Source organism: Perissodus microlepis, chromosome 3, assembly GCF_051167445.1.
Source record: "Perissodus microlepis isolate ML-2025 ecotype Zambia chromosome 3, ASM5116744v1, whole genome shotgun sequence".
NCBI classification, from domain to species: Eukaryota; Metazoa; Chordata; class Actinopteri; order Cichliformes; family Cichlidae; genus Perissodus; species Perissodus microlepis.
Window position 1 is genome coordinate 10,816,767 of NC_140463.1, and position 18,043 is coordinate 10,834,809.

General features: G+C 37.8%; 1 protein-coding gene across 1 annotated transcript; it reads right to left on the reverse strand.

Moving 5' to 3' along the window:
• Positions 1-2,188, reverse strand: LOC146389867 (coxsackievirus and adenovirus receptor homolog). The gene is made up of 2 exons (XM_084919925.1): positions 2,119-2,188; positions 1-347 (listed from the first exon to the last, which is right to left on the reverse strand). Exons 1-2 carry the CDS (start codon positions 2,186-2,188, stop codon positions 1-3), a joined length of 417 nt encoding a protein of 138 aa, XP_084776051.1.
• Between the last annotated feature and the right edge of the window lie 15,855 nt (positions 2,189-18,043).

An 18,043-nucleotide genomic window follows, 5' to 3' on the forward strand; every position in this document is an offset into this window, starting at 1 on the left:
TCACTCACCTGGAGGATCAACAACACTCAGGTTGGTGCTGTTGATTAGAGTCATAGGTCCTCTCACTCGCTGGACGACACGACACTCGTATGTTCCAGTGTCATTGATGGTCACATTGTTTAGAATCAAAGACACGTCTCCATCCTTCATCTGTCTGTCCTGCAGGTCCAGCCGGTTCTTAAAAGATGGATGCTGGTGATCTGGAATAAACTGACCATCCCGGTACAAAACAACATATTCATCTCCCAGGTCAGCTCTGCTCCATTTGACAACTATGATGTTGTTGGTTGTAACTCGACATATCAGAGTGACGTTCTGTCCGGACTCATGTGTGATAGTTTTCTGGCCTGAAAGAGGAAACAACACAGAGCAGAGAGGTTAAATGTCAAATTACAACTGTTCACTTCTACAGCAGCCAATCAGAGTGAGGATGTACAAGGGGAACACTGACTTCTTCCCACATGTATGATTTTCAGTACATAGTCAATCATATGTTTCTGGCATAATATCACCAGACAGTAAAGGTGGGCAGCCAAACATCAAAGACCATCTTAGTGAGCACAGGCTCTCCTCAGGGGTGTGTCCTGAGCCCGCTGCTGTTTAGTCTGCTCACACATGACTGTACGGCCAAATTCAGCACTAACCACATTGTGAAGTTTGCAGATGACACAACTGTGGTTGGTCTCATCACTGGCAACGATGAGTCTGCCTATAGAATGGATGTGGAGCAGATTGGTGCAGATCCCACAATCTCATCATCAATGTGGACAAAACAAAAGAGATGGTGATCGATTTCAGGACGGCTGATGGCTGAAGGCTGAGGAAGGAGATCACCACACTGACCTCACCATAGATGCCCATATGGAAAAGATATATATAAATCTTATAAAGTTTGTATCTGTCTTGTGTGAAACTTGTATGAAAAGCATATAAGAGTGAAAACAGATATAAGATCCCTTGAAAAATTATATAATGAAACTTGTATGTTTTGGATACTTACTAAAACAATATATGAAAGTAATGAGAAAGTGGCCACTTTCATGAGTAATCACATATAAGTTTTTACTATTTCTTTTCCATATGGGTGGTGCTGCTGTGGAGAGGGTCAGCAGTGTTAAGCTCCTGGGTGTGCACCTTGCTGATGACCTGTCCTTCTCCATTAACACCACAGCAGTTATCAAAAAAAGCACAAAAGCATCTCCACTCCTTCAGGAGACTAAGATAAAGCAGGACTCTCCACACTTCAGCTCACAACTTTCTACAGAGGCACCATTGAAAACATCCTGACACAAAGTTTTACAGCTTGGTTTGGCAGCTGCAAGTCCTACAAGAAGCGTCAACTTAATAGGATTGTTAAGACTGCCAGGAGGATTGTTGGTGCCCCTCTCTCATCACTGGAGGAGATCTACAAACAGCGCTGCAGACGGAGAGCTATCTCCATCATCAGAGACCCCCACCATCTCTCACATGCTTTTTTTGCTGCTCTTTTTTAAACTTATCCTTTTTAAACTGTATTGCTTATCGCACTGTAGAGGTTGGTGAGAAACAATATTTCGTTTCAGCCTGGGTAACACCATACAAAATGACCATAAACTTCTTGAGTCTTGAATCTATTGTGTAACAAACAATAATAGTCTGACAATACAGAACAGGCGATGTTCACTGAAAACTTATGAGGTCTTTATCACAAAACAACAATGACATTAAAACTAATTAACACTCCTGCAGCTTCGCAAAACAAAAACATGTGCTGATAATAAGTGAACATAATGTGTGAGAGAAAGCAGCCTCTCATTATAAGACACTGTGAGTCTCTGCATGCTGCCTTTATGTAGCTACAGCTGTTTGTATACACTGAACAAAAAGCTTTGTAGCTGTATACTGACTCCTGAAACTACAACACATCACACTGACACACACGTTACACTTTTTTTTCTCTGTGCTGGAAACTACACTGCTAACCAAGTCCTCACAGACACCACAAAACCTCATTATCTTGTCATGCGTGATGACAATCTGAATTAATATAAATCTAAGTGTTCGGGAAGTACCATGTAAACCTCATGTTTATTCCTCTTTATCTCAGAGGGAAAACACCTTTTGGTTTATAAATCTCACCTGCATAGACGAACATGACGAAACAGACAAACAGCAAAGTCGAGCAGAGCGACGCAGTTACAGCAGACATGTCCGTGTTCTCTGTTTCTGCTGATCTGACTCTTAGATTGTTCTAAATGTCTGAGTTTGTTGGTATTTTCAGTTAATAACACGACCAGAGTTTTAAAACTGACTACATGAGATTAAATTTGCAGTTTAAATAAAGTTTTGGTTTTTCAGCAACTCCTTTTGATTCCACACTTCCGTTGTCTCTTAAGGAAGTCGCATTAGAGTTACGTGTGTCACGCTGTATGACGGTCCTAAATAAGTGCGTGGGTTCAGGTTCAGTTCTTGCATGATCTCCACAGAACAACACAAACATAACCTCTCTCATCATCAATCATCAGCTACATACTAAAGACCATCATCAGCCAAAGGACTTCAAGATGACGTCACTGTATAAAAATCTATACTGTACTATGGAGGAGACAGCATTTAGCCTCCACAAAACCACAGCTGATCTGGAGAACTTTGTCCACCGCGTGCAGCTGCACATTATTATTTCAAACAATACCTTAAATTAAAAGAGGGAAAGGACATTACTTTACTTACTTTCTTTATTGATTTATATAGCACAGGATAAAAACCACAAAGTGCTTCACAATAATATAAAACAGAGAAACATAAAACAGCACAATCAAACATACAGCACAAATCTAATTAAAAGCTAGTCTAAATAAATGACTCTTAAGATGATGTTTAAAAGAATAAATACAACAATAAATACAATCCAGGCAACATAGAGATGGAGGGAGAGCATTCCATAACCTGGGGGCGACTGCTCTAAAAGATCTATCACCTCTCAGCTAGATGATCTCAGGCTGCGAGAGGGAGCGTGGGGTTCTAAAAGATCAGAAATATAGACAGGAGCCTCATGATTCAAAGCTTTAAAAGTCAGTACTAAGATTTTAAAATGAATTCTAAAATGTACTGGAAGTAATGAACGTAACACTGGTGTAATGTGCTCTCTTTTTCATGTCTGTGTTAAAAGCCTTGCCGCAGCATTCAGTTCAGTTCAGTTCAGTTCATTTTTATTTCAAACATTTCAAACATGTGCCTTCACAATCATTACAAAATATCATTCCATTATTTGTTTGAAAAGGAGTAGGCTGAAGTATTTACTTATTTGTCCCTACCCCCTCAAGTTTTACCCCTCATTCATTTAATTTTTTTTTTTTTGTCTTAACTGGAGGTAGTCAAGATTCCTTTTGCTCAAACAAAGAAAAAGACTGTTGCAATAATCTAAGCGAGATGAAATAAAAGGATGAATAACCATTTCTAACTATTTAGACAACAAAGTTCAAAGTTTGGAGATATTTCTTAGCTGAAAAAGGCAGTTCCTAATTAACTGGCCAAAGTGTTGTTCTAGGACAAAGAAAACCTCACATCTAATAGACAGACATGAGGGCGGTATTTGCCTTTTACCTCATAGCAAGCTAGTTAAACAAATAGTACTTTGGCCTTTTGTATATCTATCTGACAACATGTGCTGCACTTTTGTTAACTCATAGGAAGGACTGACATCCAAGGTTGAGTCATACTCATGCAGCAAAAAAAGTTAAAAAATAACCCTGTTTATAGTCAGGCTATATCAGGGGTCGGCAACCTGCGGCTCCGGAGCCTCATGCGGCTCTTTAGTCCTTATAGTGCGGCTCCGCGTGGTTTGGGAAAATGAATTAGAACTATTTAGCTGAAGTGTAATTTATTTATGTTAGTTCTTTCTTAGCTTGTAGTTCTAAATTGGAAGATTATTGTGATATTGAAATAAAAAATAAAATTATATTCTATTATTTTTTCATCACTCAAAATAAGCGTCACATTCGCGGAAGCTAGTGTACCCGCCGAAACGCCGTGCATTTATCGAGACTTTCGACCCCAGGTAGGCCAATTATGGATCTTCAGATCCACATTATATCAGCAGCTCCACCGTGAACTATGTTAAAAACAAACCCCGCTCACGCCTCACAGATGACAGCTTACAGTCCTGCGTAAAGATGAAAGTGACTTCGTACAGCCCTGATTTGCAGACGCTGTGCGCAGAGGTTCAGGAGCAGAAGTCCCATTGTAAACATATCACGACAGACCCGACGCTGTTTCCATGAACATGCTTTTCAGCATCTCTTTATTGACCACTTTTCACACACGGTTGCTGTACGCATACAGCCAGCGCTGCAGACCACGCTCCGCCACACACATTAACCAGGTAAAATAGATATTTGGGCAGAATTTTGCAAATATCCATTTTTCTTTTTTTTTTTCTCTTTTTCAGCAGCATAGTGCTTTTTTTCCCAGTTATTTTTTAAAAGTCAGGTCAAGGCTCCAAAAGCCCAAAGGCGATATAAGGGTGGCGGCTCACAACAGTTTTTGTTTGCTACATGGATCATTTTATTTCAGCTGGGTGTCTTTTTTCTTTTGTTATATTTCTTTAAGAGTTCAAAATGTGTTAATTACATAAATAAAATGTACTTTTCTCTGTAGCACTTAATGGATTTCATAAGCAACACACCTTAGTTGTTCACACAAAGCATAAAGGTAAAAAACAATATATACAGTGTTATCTTCATTTTAGATGTCACAAATATTTGCGGCTCCCAGTGTTTTCTTTTGCGTGGAAACTGGATCCAAATGGCTCTTTGGGTCTTAAAGGTTGCAGACCCCTGTTCTAGGAGAACAACACAGGAGAAAAAGAATCGGTCCTAATCGGTTAATTTAGACCTTTTTATTTTATATATTTTGAGATATTTTAAGTTTAAATTTCAGCTCAGTGAAGCACTTTAAGCACAATAACTTTTTCAGTACCATATTTTTCAGATTATAAGGCACACTTAAAATCCTTTAATTTTCTCAAAAGTGCGCCTTATGTATGAATTCTGGTTGTGCTTACTGAGCACGAACCAATTTTATGTGGTACACGGCACACAAAAATCTGTGAAAATGTTTTAGTACGATTTTGGTAAGCTACGAAACCGCACTGCTTAATGGATTGTCCGAGTATTATGGCTACTGCAGTCAGGAGCCTCGCAGAGTAATATGTACTGTGCTTCAACATAACCTTACCATATGGTGTGTGTATAAGGACCCCAAAATGGCACGTGTTAAGATGTGTGTGCAGCTGTTTTCTGTGGCCAGGTTACAGGCACCTTCAGGCCTGGTAGGTGTGGCCCCGCCAGAGGACTGGACAAAACCTGAAGTCCTTGCCACACACCTGATGCTGATCAGGGCTCGTCGGGGGAGCTATTTAGGAGGGTGATGGAGCTTCCACCGATGTGGGATTATTGCGTGAGACTTCACGTCAGTCTTCTAGCTTAGGTTAGAGTTCAGTAAGTAGAGGAATTAAGTGTTTTGATGGCTGCCTCTATTGTTTCCCTCAGGAGGAGAGTGAGACGAGAGAGAGCAGTGAGCACAGGGAGTGCAGAGAGCACTAAACAGGGACTTTTTGGGAAGAAGACACGACACGGGAGTAAAGGGAGAGCACGGGAATTTATTGTCTTTTATCGCACTGTAAATAAACGCACCGGTTGCAGTGAAGAGTCCTGCGTTTTGGGTCCTCCTTTCCCCCACATCCCCACGGTCTGCCACGCGGACCGAACACTGTGTATGTGCATGTTTGTCAATATCCTGGTCAAACTAGTTCAGTGTGTGTTTGTTTTTTTACAGACTGATCCTATGAATCAACAACATGACCTGTGGTTTGTACAGTAAAGTACATTTATTACCTGTAAAAACAAACTTTTCTCTCCTTGTTGTTTTGTGTTCATGAAATGTCTCACTGTGAAGTGACTTCATTTCAAAGCTTCTTATTAACAGTTGTCAGTCTGAAACATCTTATTTTAAACTATTATTCAGTCATTTGGTCCTAACCATGGTATATGTATTATTATTATGTAAGCAAAATTCACCATACAGGGTTAACCATTTTTGCCATATTTTTTTTAATGTGTGTGTGTGGAGTCCTGCCTGTGCCCCTCAACAATAATATTTAACTATTAATCACAGTTTTGCTAAATAAAAGGATCTGGCTTGCATCAGTCACATGACTACCATTAACCAATGATTGCCCTTGATGGCAGAGCACGAGCCGGGAACGAGCTCACAAAGAGCACGCGCATTTTTTGCCGTCTGAGCAGTGCAGAGCTGTAGGAGAAACACAAGTTAATTGGGAATGACTCGACAAAAAACAAGTAAGTAGGTGTACAGCATACACTGTAGTGTATAGCACACAGGAGTATTAGCTTATTATGTACACGTTGGTAAGTTGTCTTGTGACAAATGATGAATTGAAACAAACGAGCGTGCTGTGTGTGCAACAGCGCGACAAACATTACCTGTCCTTTTATTAACTGCACAAGTAGGGCTGGTCATAGCTGCTAGCTCACTGGGTAAGGCTGTCATGGGTCTGTAGCTCTGTCCACCGTTTTAGGGAACATATTTAGTTTTAAAGTAAGTTACAGGGCTTTTCCTGCCTTTCTGGAGGGTTTATATTTATCTATATCTAATATGCATATTCACATAATTGTGGATTATTATAATTACAATATTATGAAAACACGCTGTGTTTTAAAGGAAATACATTAAGAAACAGATTATATTAGATTTTTATTTCAAAAAGGACAAAATGCTGATTTTACAGCAGCATTATTGTATCTCTACAGTTTACAAACATTTAATAAACTTTCTTCCTGCACAGGATAGATAGTCAAACAAATTGAATCATCATAAATACTATATTTTTATTTATTACTTATTTTTTTAAAATTGTAATTACTTTATTATTATAGCAATAGGAATAAACAATAAGGGAAGGATTCTGGATCAGCACCATGCAAACTTGTGGCCATAGAATATATACAGTTTCTGAAAAAGGTATAAAATGTCACTGTGTGTGTGTGTGTGTGTGTGTGTGTGTGTGTGATTGGTTATTTTATGTATTTAGATAATATTATCTAGACATGCCCTGTAAGGACATGAGGAGGAAACAGTGACAAAAGGAGCTATGTGAGTCAGTGGATCTCTCACCAGCTGGAATAAAACGCTGTTGAGGGATTCATTTATTTATTTTTCGCAGTTTTGTTGCCTTATGGTTCCAAGCGCTGTCACCAATCTTTGCATTTTGTTATTATCTCATAATACTTGTTTAATCTGCTACCATCTCTCCTATAGACTCCTATAGTGATCTTTTGCTTTACATGATGAAAAGTAAATGATTAAGTGACCTAAAATACACCAGCAACTACCATGTCAGATTTTTATAGACAAAACCAAAACAAAGAGATTTCATACCTCCAACTTCTTTGAGTTTAGCGGTTGCTTCTTTCCCTGCTTATTCCACTAAGTCGATTACAGAGGCATCAATGTGACTTTAAAGACAACAGGACACATGGACCATCAGAAGAGAAGAGAGGAGGAACAAGGTTTGACTGAGAGGAACAATTCACTATACACTATATTCACTTCCTTTGTATGGGGCTTTGAAATTGTATTAAAAAGAATATCATCTTTTTTTATTTATTTTTTTTTAAATTTAGCTCTTGAATACTTTCAGTTTCACTTCTCACCATTCAGTTTCAGTTCTACAATTCAATTTCAGTTCTTAAATCCAGTTTTTGGGGTCATACACTGGGGTACTTCGAGAAAGCCGCACAGTAATGAGCGCTGATTAATAGAGCTACGTTGTACCTGTGGGCCCGGTGTTACTGAGTGGACCTACAGCATCTTCAGCTGGAGTGGGCCTCAGATTAAGTATTCCGAAGTCATTCATCATGTAAAATGACCGGCGGATAAACTCTCAGGTTGGTAATAAATGTATTACATTTATAAGAAAAAGCATCATGTAAACAAATGTACAGTAACTTGTAGCTGTTAGCTAAAAACGCTAATTTAGCCTAGTTTGCCCTGGGTTCAGCTTTGACAAATATGAGCGACTGTTTCCAGTAGAATTCCAAAGTTGTCATCTAACCCTCTCAGAGTCTTCGTGCAGCTCAGCCACACCTGACGTCATATTCCATGTGGTGTTCATGCAGTTTTCTACCCAACGGTTACAGCATGTCCGACTGCCTGATCAGCATATGTAAATAACATATGAGTTCAAGCATGTGATGACAAAGGCCAGACATCTGGATGATTATATGGATTAAACAAAAAAACTAAAGAAGACGTGTTACTTCATCTTTCATCTTTATTATTATTATTATTATTATTATTTATTTATTTATTTATTTATTTATGTATTTATTTTTTTACATTTTTCATTGTTAGGCATTAGGTTTATTTTTAGTAGTCCTTGCTAACTTCTCTCCCTCCTCCATGTTACTGTGTCAGCTTATCAGCATCTATTTGGGGTTGAGAGTGGAACAGAAAGTAAGTAAATCCAAAGAGCCATTAAAACCAGGAGAGGTTCATATATTTCAGAAGAAAGGATTATTAAAAAGAATTCAAAAGAAATGACCTCAATGCCATACGTGATTTAGGAACCCTAGACAGCACTTTGCAAAATAACACATTCTTATACTTTCAAACTCTGATGGGCCAAGCTGCGCCTGTCAGGGAATGTGTCTACAGAGCACGTGAGAGTGGTCAAGTAAATGTCTCTTCCAAAACTAGATGAAGGCACAACAGGGATCAATGGCAAGGCATAGAGATTCAGTATCTTCAGTCTTCAGTGGATATTCTGGCACAAATATACCTGTAAAAGTTAGTAGATTTAGGAGATGTTTGGTCACCTGACAACTTCTGCCTGTCAAACATAACAATGTATGTATGTTTTTAAAAAAAAAACAAATCAATCATACACTCAGGTATCCAAGAATTATTAATAATTATTATTGTAGTTAAACAGAAAGTCATTGATCATATCATGTCAGACAGAGGTGTACCAGTGATGCTGCACTAATGAATTAGACTAACTATTCACTTTAGCTAAAGTTATTGAGTTAGCTAAGGAGTTGGGATGCTGTGTAAGACATAAATGAATCTAAAATACAAAGGTTTGGACATTCATTTGCATGTTTCTCTACTGTAGGGGTCTCTGCAAGCATACAGGGCTTTCAGAACTGAACTGAAAAGTGAGAAGTGAAACTGAAAGTATTCAAGAGCTATTTAAAAAAAAAGATGAAATACAATTTAAAAGCAATTAAGTCATTTTCAAAATATAAAATGCAGTTTCATTTTAGTGATGATCATTTTCAAACCAATACATTGCATTTAAAATTATGATAATTCAAATTCAGTTTCAGAAGCTTTTATTCAAGTTGAGCAATTCAGAATCAAATGTAATGTATTTCAATATAGTTTCTGATGGCACAAAGTTCTGCCTATATTAATGGTGAATAAAAAACGGAAACTGTTTGTGGTCATAAAACAGTGTTAGATTTTAACATACTTGTAGTAAAGGCTGTAGGAACCCCATGGTGGATGATTGTTGCGGTGTGCAAACTATTTATTATTCTTAACGATGATGGCCATTCATTTTGTTGTGACTATAACTGTTGTCTTTTGTGTTATCATTACAATATTTAATCTTTCTGATCAGCAAGTATATCTAACAGACGACATAATTTATTTTGATTTTTGAAATTTGAATGTAACTTTAAAGCTCAAAAAACATTATTTCTAAGAAACTATTACTATTAATAAGAAACAATAGACCTAACAATCCCGTGCGGCCATATTACGGGCAAAGCTCTCTGGGTTAAGCCTTTGTGAAGGAGAGTCGATGCACTTCTATATCCTTGGAAACCCCCAGGTTATGTTTATGTTGCTCCAATAAAAATGTATTTCTGTTGAGAAGTGAGTGAGTGAATATTTACAGTTATGTTTAAAAGTGACTGAGTTGATTAGCTAGTGTAACATAAGTACTCTGAGCAATTCTGTGTAACCAACAGATGCATTAAAGATCTAACATCCTGGATTTTCATATTACACTGTGAATAGTGATTTTGACCATGAAATTACTGAATTGAACAAAGGTGATATATTTAGTGATACTGTTTATTGAATATAACTGTTATGGAAAGAAAAGGTGATCATTGGAGAAACTGAAGCAGTTTAAAGAGAACATGTTTCACTGGAGTTGTGAGATGGTTGAATGTAGGTGATGTGGACAAAACAAGCTGAATTGTAATAGTGAAAGCTCATGTTTGGTCGTGTTCTTATTACCCTGCTCTACACCTGCTTTTACAGGTAACATATTTGTCACCTTGGGACCCATAACATAAGTGGAAAAAAGATAGGCTGCAGGTGTCTTTTCTTATGATGAGAGATAGTCTGTACAGGTATCAGGACATCATAACTAAAAAAAAAACGTGAACATATTTCCCCAGTGCTTGCCTCTCTTCACTGGCTCCCTGTTTTCTTCAGAATTGATTTTTACATTTTATTGTTGACAACGAATGGACAGGCTCCCGGGTGTTTGTCTGACCTGTTGCAGCTGTATGATTTCTTTGATCAAATGATCTTTTGCTTTTAGCCTTACCATGGTCTAGACTGGTTCACAGAGGTGATCGAGCATTTGGAGTTGTAGCACCTAAACTGTGGACTAATCTACCCCTACACATCAGACAGACTCCTACTGTCAGTCTTTTTAAATCTCACCTAAAAACACATTTGTATTCACTGGCTTTAATATAGCATGAGATTTATGTGGTCTTTGGTCTTTGGTGCTATTATTAGAAATTATTTGGGACAATTTTATTTTTATTTTTGTACAGCTTTTTGGTCAGCATTGCTGTTGTAATTAAATGTGCGATCTAAATGCAAAAAAACAAACAAAAAAAAAAAAAAACGATAACAATAACGATGCCATTAGTAAGCAGACTGGTTTTGAATCAGCTCTAAGGAGTTTTCCTTTTTATGGTAATTTTATAAAATTATACTTAATTGAATGGTTTATATATATGACAACTAGAGGGAGATGTTTGACTTTAAATACTAACATGATGATCTAAGTAGATCATCAATTATGCTTCTGTAGTTTATTAAAAAAAAAAGAAAAAAGAAAGAAAAAAGAAAGAAAAAGAAATGACAATAATGAAACTTTTTTGTGAGTTATAATGAAATAAAAATCTTAATCTGGTGAGGCCATGTGAGTAAACTGGTTTCTATATACTAATCCATAGATGCATTTCATTAATGGTTTTGCTGCAAAATACAAAACAGCAAAAATTCCTAGAAAAAAAAAAGTGATTTAAAAAGGCATAAAAGATACACACATACTTTTATCTTTTTGTGGATGTCCTCTGTCTGAGGTGCTTGAATGGATACTAAGAGGTCAAACTGTTTAAATGATGACTTTAAAGAGCAGCAGGTTTTGTTTTCACTTTTTTTTCCACTTGATGCCTCTACTGCAAGCAGTAATTGATGAGAAATAACTGGTGGGTGTTTATATGATGACCACAAGGCTGCTAACTTTATCTTAATATAAACTGATGCATTTCACCACAGAGGACAAAGCAAACATGCTGTTTTTATCTGTCAAAGCAGAAAATACAGAAGTGAGAATCCTCATTGGCTTTAAATTAACTGAGACAAAATGATGTTTCTGTAAATATTCAAAAATAATAATTATATCAAAGGACATTTGGTTTGTTGAGTCTGCATTTATTTTTATATATTTCTTTTAGTGTATAAAAACTTGGTTTATGTAATACCCAGTTTTACCACTAGATGGGAGCAAAAATTTAAGTCCTTGAATGTAATTTTAGATCTCTGAAAGGTTCAACAGGTTGGGATCTGTGCTGGTTCCAACTTTCAGTTGGACACTATTGAACTATCCTTGTGAGCCTCCATAAAGGCCACAACATCTTTCATAAAGCATAGCTGGAAAATATGTTATTCTTTTCCAGACTCCAAGCCAACATGTTGAAATTTGCTTCTGTTTTTTTCTGTCTCATCAGCAGACAAATCCCAATGTTAGACAGCTGGGATAGACTGGGATAGACTCCTCCTGCAAACCTGAAAGGATAAGCGGAAGCAAATGGATGGATGGATTTGCAGTTTGCAAACAAATAAGTGAATAAAAATTCAAAAAAGCTGTTTGGTTTTTGAGTGTCAAAGGACAAAAGGTCAGTCTCAAACAGACACTCCACTGAAACCACTCAATTGAAGGCTGCTGTTTCTAGCAAAACACCAGTATAGGCTTATAAGGTCCAGAAGGGAAAAACTATGTTTCCCACAAAATATGACGTCACTTGAGGTCATGGTTTCCTTCCACATATAGCTTTGCAAAAATTGCATAAAAAGCATTTGTAGCAACAAAAACATAATATTCCAGAAGCACGCTTTGCCGATCCGATCAGCTGTTCGTAACACTTCCTACGTTGGAATAGTCATCAGCGCGAACTATCGCATGTCCGCCATTACCAGCCCGAAACCGGAAGTGACGTCATTTTCGCGGAAATGTAGATTTTCACCTTCAAGGCCTTATAAGCCTATACTGGTGTTTTTAAAAGTTATGTTTGACTTTATGACTTTCTGTTTCGTTTCTGGGATGCTTAGAACTCAAATTGCACTGCTGGAAATAGTTTATTTTGATGCATATGCAGTTTTTTTTGCAAATTTGCATTATAATATTTATTTTCGTTTTTCCTGCAGTATATAAAAATTGGTGTATCTCAAAAACAAAACTATGAAGACATTCAAAATAAATTTAAATAATAAATAATAAACTATTTTATGCAACTTTTTTTGTATTTACAGTTTTGAGGGATAAGCCTCTTAAATTTCTCAAACTAGAAATATATGTTAAAAAAATGATTTTAAATTTTTTTGTAGTTATAGTTTTTTGCACTGTTTTGCAATTTATGTAATATTACTATGCACTTAATGCATACATATTATTAAAATTTGAGCTATAATGGTTGTATTGATGTATAGCAACTTGAAATGCTCCCAAAAATGGCACTACAGCATGTAAAAATATAATATAAGCTCTGGCGACTTGGTTCTATGGTAGGTTAACTGCTTTAGCCCACTTACAATGACATTTTTTTTAAAAAAATCTTTTTCATGACCTGTGTAGCATGTTAACGCTATTCGAAGTAAAAATAACTTGAACTCAAATTTTGAAAACACAACTTTCTTTTTTTTTTTTTTTTTTTAATAAAGCTCTGACTTTTATTATGAGTGGGAAAGAGTCCTGTAACTCTCTGTCTGCAAAATACAGTATATAATGACCAATGTTGGGCAACTAATTATATAGTTACTTCTACAAAAGAAAAGTAACTGAGTTATGCAAACAACAAAGTTTTTTGCAGCTGTTTACCTAAAAATGCAGCTGAGGCATTTTTTTTTTTTTTTTAATAAAAATTTCAACCTATTTACAGAACAATCAGGTTTTCTGCATCAAATCTGATGCCACACAAATTATTTGTGCCACTCCAAAAAAATTTCTGTCCACTATGAGATAAAGGAGAACAACAGCCTGATACCTGCAGGCCTGACAACGGGAGATGTATCACTGCTGTAACACCTGTAACATTCAGCAGTCGCCTCATTGTTCTGACACACACAACAAAACTGTTGACTACACTTGTCAGAGATATATTCCTGAAACTGCTGGATAAACAGACACTCACTCAAAAACGAGATCGCACAGAGCTCTTTGTTGCACTTGCGGCAAGGGAAGTAGCTGCCTCCGAACTACTCTGCAGGCTGCTTTTATTGGTTACACTCATGAATATGCATTTACAAATACATGTATCATGCCTAAGCAGGCATATCTAAACAACATCAGTGTCTGCATTCTGTATGTGTGTGTGTGTGCGTTTCTGTGTGACTTCCTGCTCACAAAAGGGTCAACTCCCCTCACCCAGTTTATGGCTTAATTCCTGTAACGGTCTGCTATACACAAACACAGTTTGTGTATAGCAGACAGGTCATAAAGGGCAGGAAGTTAAACATCGTCACTATACCATCCGACAGGCTGGGGAGGGGAACAGAAACAAAGGAATGTCTTCATCATGCTGTTAAGGACAAGGTTCACAACTTTAAGCACAACAATGACAACATTTAATAAAATCACTCTAACAACACTACACACTAACTACACAAGATTTGTGCTAAACGTCGCAAATCTCTCACATCTCAAAACACCACCGTCACTCCTAAAACTTCCACCCTTCCTAAACAACTAAATGCCATGTTGCCATATCATTTTTTGATTGGTCGACATGGTACATTTTTTCCAATAGGAAAAGGTGGAGGGGTTTTTTTGGTTTTGTTTTTGCTCACAGGTGGAGAGTGCTTTCGAGCATTTTCCTTATAAAACGCCGTTTTTACCGTTTCTTCACGCAGTAAATATAAACAACGATAGTATTCAGGAAGAAAACCAAACATATATGCATATATTTTATCATAACTCTGGTTTTACATGGCCTATCAACACAATTTAAAAACTGGTATGAAGTCCACACTTTTTTCATCAATTGTTCCGTCTGTCATTCTCACATCTCCAATGGTTGTACACATTGTCATTAACAAGGCTTCACTCCACATCAGCCACGACACTTTGCTAGCTAAAACACCGGTGTCGGCACATAAGGACGCTGTCATAGCCTGTCAACGACGTTGATTAGCTGCGTTTATACAAATGTGAATCGCGTGATTGGCTGGACTATGGGATAAGGTGGCATCGTTCTAATCCCATACAGGAGCAGCTAGTCACTTACTGACTAACACTGCAAAACAGAATTGTTAAAGTTTTAATTTTAATTTCAATTCACGTTAGATTTTTTTTTTTTTGTGCACAACACAGATTTTCTGTGCGCAGAGACTGTGCCAGCAGTGTACAATTGCACACGCTGTGATGTAGCATAACTTAAGCAGCAAGGAAGGTGATAAGTAAATAGCATTAGCAGACGACTGAAGTTCTTTTTAAGCATATTTTATTGCTAGCATCTCCCTTTTACCATAAAACAATCAATCAGGCATGCAAAAATCCCACTGGCTTTATACAAGACTTTGCCCACACCTGACCTCGTTAGTCCCTACCATTGAAACAAAATAGGTCAAACCAAATAATACAATTCTAAACAAAGAACAGGAATAAAGTCATGCATGAAACTGACAAACTCATTTACTCAACTAAATAGTTTGTAAAGTAAAACACTGCATACAATATAACTCAAAAGGCTACTTTAAAGAAAACAAACAATACTATACAAAATGAAAAACCCTCCATTTGGTTACACCCAGTGATGCAATCATTGACCTCATGACCCTATATAAACAGGAAGTAGTGGGCGGCCCTTCCCACACACCTGTCTCACATACAGGACCTGAATACACAACATGGACACCATGGTAAGTATAACCAAAGCAACATAAAGAAACATAATGTACCAGACGTGCCTGTAAACAGAAGAAAATTCAGATGATCTGATGGTTAGTAGTGTTTGCTTTAAAACACATGCATGGATGTAAAGAATGTAACTACTGCTACCACAAACAAAACCCGGGATATTGTGTGTTAAGAGAAGTTACACCAGCAATGTCTAAATTAAAGCATTATGGCTGACTGTAAAATAACAGAACACAAAATAACAATATATGCGAGTGACAATTGGCAAATTAATTCCGTTCTAGTCACTTTGTCACACACGCGCGCAGCTTAGAGGGAACATTGTTTGTTACCTTCACTAAACCTGTTTCTGTGCTGTGATGAGCTCTGAAACCTGACTGAAACTCTTCAAATAAACCATTCCTCTGCAGATGATCTGTTAGCTGTTTGACAATTACTCTTTCAAGGATTTTTGATATGAAAGGAAGGTTGGCGATTGGCCTATAATTAGCTAAGACTGCTGGGTCTAGAGATGGCTTTTTAAGTAAAGGTTTAACTACAGCCAGCTTGAAGGCCTGTGGTACATAGCCGATTATTAGAGATAGGTTGATCATATTTAAGATTGAAGCATTAATTAATGGCAGGACTTGTAGGAATGGGGACTAAAAGACACATTGATGGTTTGGAGGAAGTAATTATTGAATGTAACTCAGAAAGATCAATTGGAGAAAAAGAGTCTAAATTAATATCAATCGTACTAAAAGTAGCTGTAGATAATATTACATCTGTGGGATGATTATTGGTATTTTTTTCTCTAACGATAAAAATTTTATTTGTGAAGAAGTTCATGAAGTCATTACTAGTTAGCGTTAAAGGATGGTTGGCTCAAAAGAGCTCTGACTTTTTGTCAGCCTGGCTACAGTGCTGAAGAGAAACCTGGGGTTGTTCTTATTTTCTTCAATCAGTGACGAATAGTAAGATGTTCTGGCTTTGCGGAGGGCTTCCTTATAAAGCAACAAACTATCTCTCCAGGCTAAATGATGATGTTCTAAATTTGTGACACGCCATTTCCTCTCCAGCTTACGAGTCATCTGCTTTAGTCTACGTGTTTGAGAATTATACCACGGAGTCAGGTACTTCTGATTTGAGGCCTTAGTTTTCACCGGAGCTACAGTATCCAGAGCCATACGTAGTGAGGAGGTAAAATTATTAACAAGATAATCGACCTCTGTTGGAGTAGCGTTCAGATAGGTGCTCTGCTCTGTGTTGGTACAGGGCATTGAAGATAATAACAGTGGGTGGATTATATTCTTAAACTTAGTTACAGCGCTTCCAGAAAGACATCTACTGTGATAAAGTCTACTCTCCACTGCTGTGTATTATTGTGAATGTAAATGTTATCAGGTTTCCTCCAGAAGGTTTATCAACTATCTATGAAGCCCACATCGTTTTTTGGACACCGCTCAGACAGCCAGCAATTTAAGGAAAACATTGCGGCTAAACATGTCGCTCCTGGTCTGATTGGGGAGGGGATCAGAGAAAACCACAGAGTCTGACATTGTTTTTGCAAAGTTACACACTGATTCAATATTGATTTTAGTGACTTCCGATTGGTATAACCGGGTGTTATTACTGCCGACGTGAATTATAATTTTACTGAATTTACATTTATCCTTAGTCAGCAGTTTTAAATTTCCTTCAATGTCGCCTGCTCTGGCCACTGGAAGACAATTGACTATGGATGCCGGTGTCTCTAGCTCCACATGTCTGAGAACAGAATCACCAATTACCAGAGTTTGACCCCCGGCGGGTAAGTCGCCGAGTGGGGAAAAACTTTCAGACACGTGAACAGGTTGGTGGTGTACCTGGGGCTTCTGTTTAAGACTATGCTTCCTTCTCACCATCGCCCAGCCACCCTATTTCCCCAGCTGCTTGGGGTCTGCCAGGGAACAGCTAGCGGGGCCTACGCTATCTTTGGCTGCACCAGCTACAGGGGCCTGGCTAGCTATGGGTGAATGAAGGGTGCGAAGCAGAGTCTCCAATTCAGTAATCCTGGCCTCCAGAGCCGCAAATATGCTACATTTGTTACAAGTATCACTACTGCTAAAGGAGGCCAAGGAGAAACTAAACATCTGACACACTGAGCAGGAAAGTGCAGGAGGGACAGGTGAAGAGGCCATGCTGCTAGCGACTTGGCTACAAGCTAAGCTAACGAACCATTAAAGACACAGTCAGTGAATACTTTGGCTATAAATTAGGTAGTGAGTACACAGAAAGTGTGCTTCGGATGAAGCATGTGAAGATTATGCTATGGAGAGAGAATGTATCTAAAACTTTTTTAATAAATCGCTAAGCAGATAAGCTACTCAAAAACACCACCGTGTTTGAGCAGGAACAGGAAGTGATACTCTAGTCTCGTGATGGCACCCTACGCTCAGCCTTCGACCAGGTGATTAAGATTGATGGTCACGTGGTGCACCCTGAAGCCGTGCAGACCTAGCCGCGCTTCGTGTTATTTAAAGATAGTGTCATACTTCGGCTGGGTGGCAGGCGAGAATTGGACCTAAATGCAAACTCACAGGAATGGAACTTAAACTCAAAAGCACAGCTTTA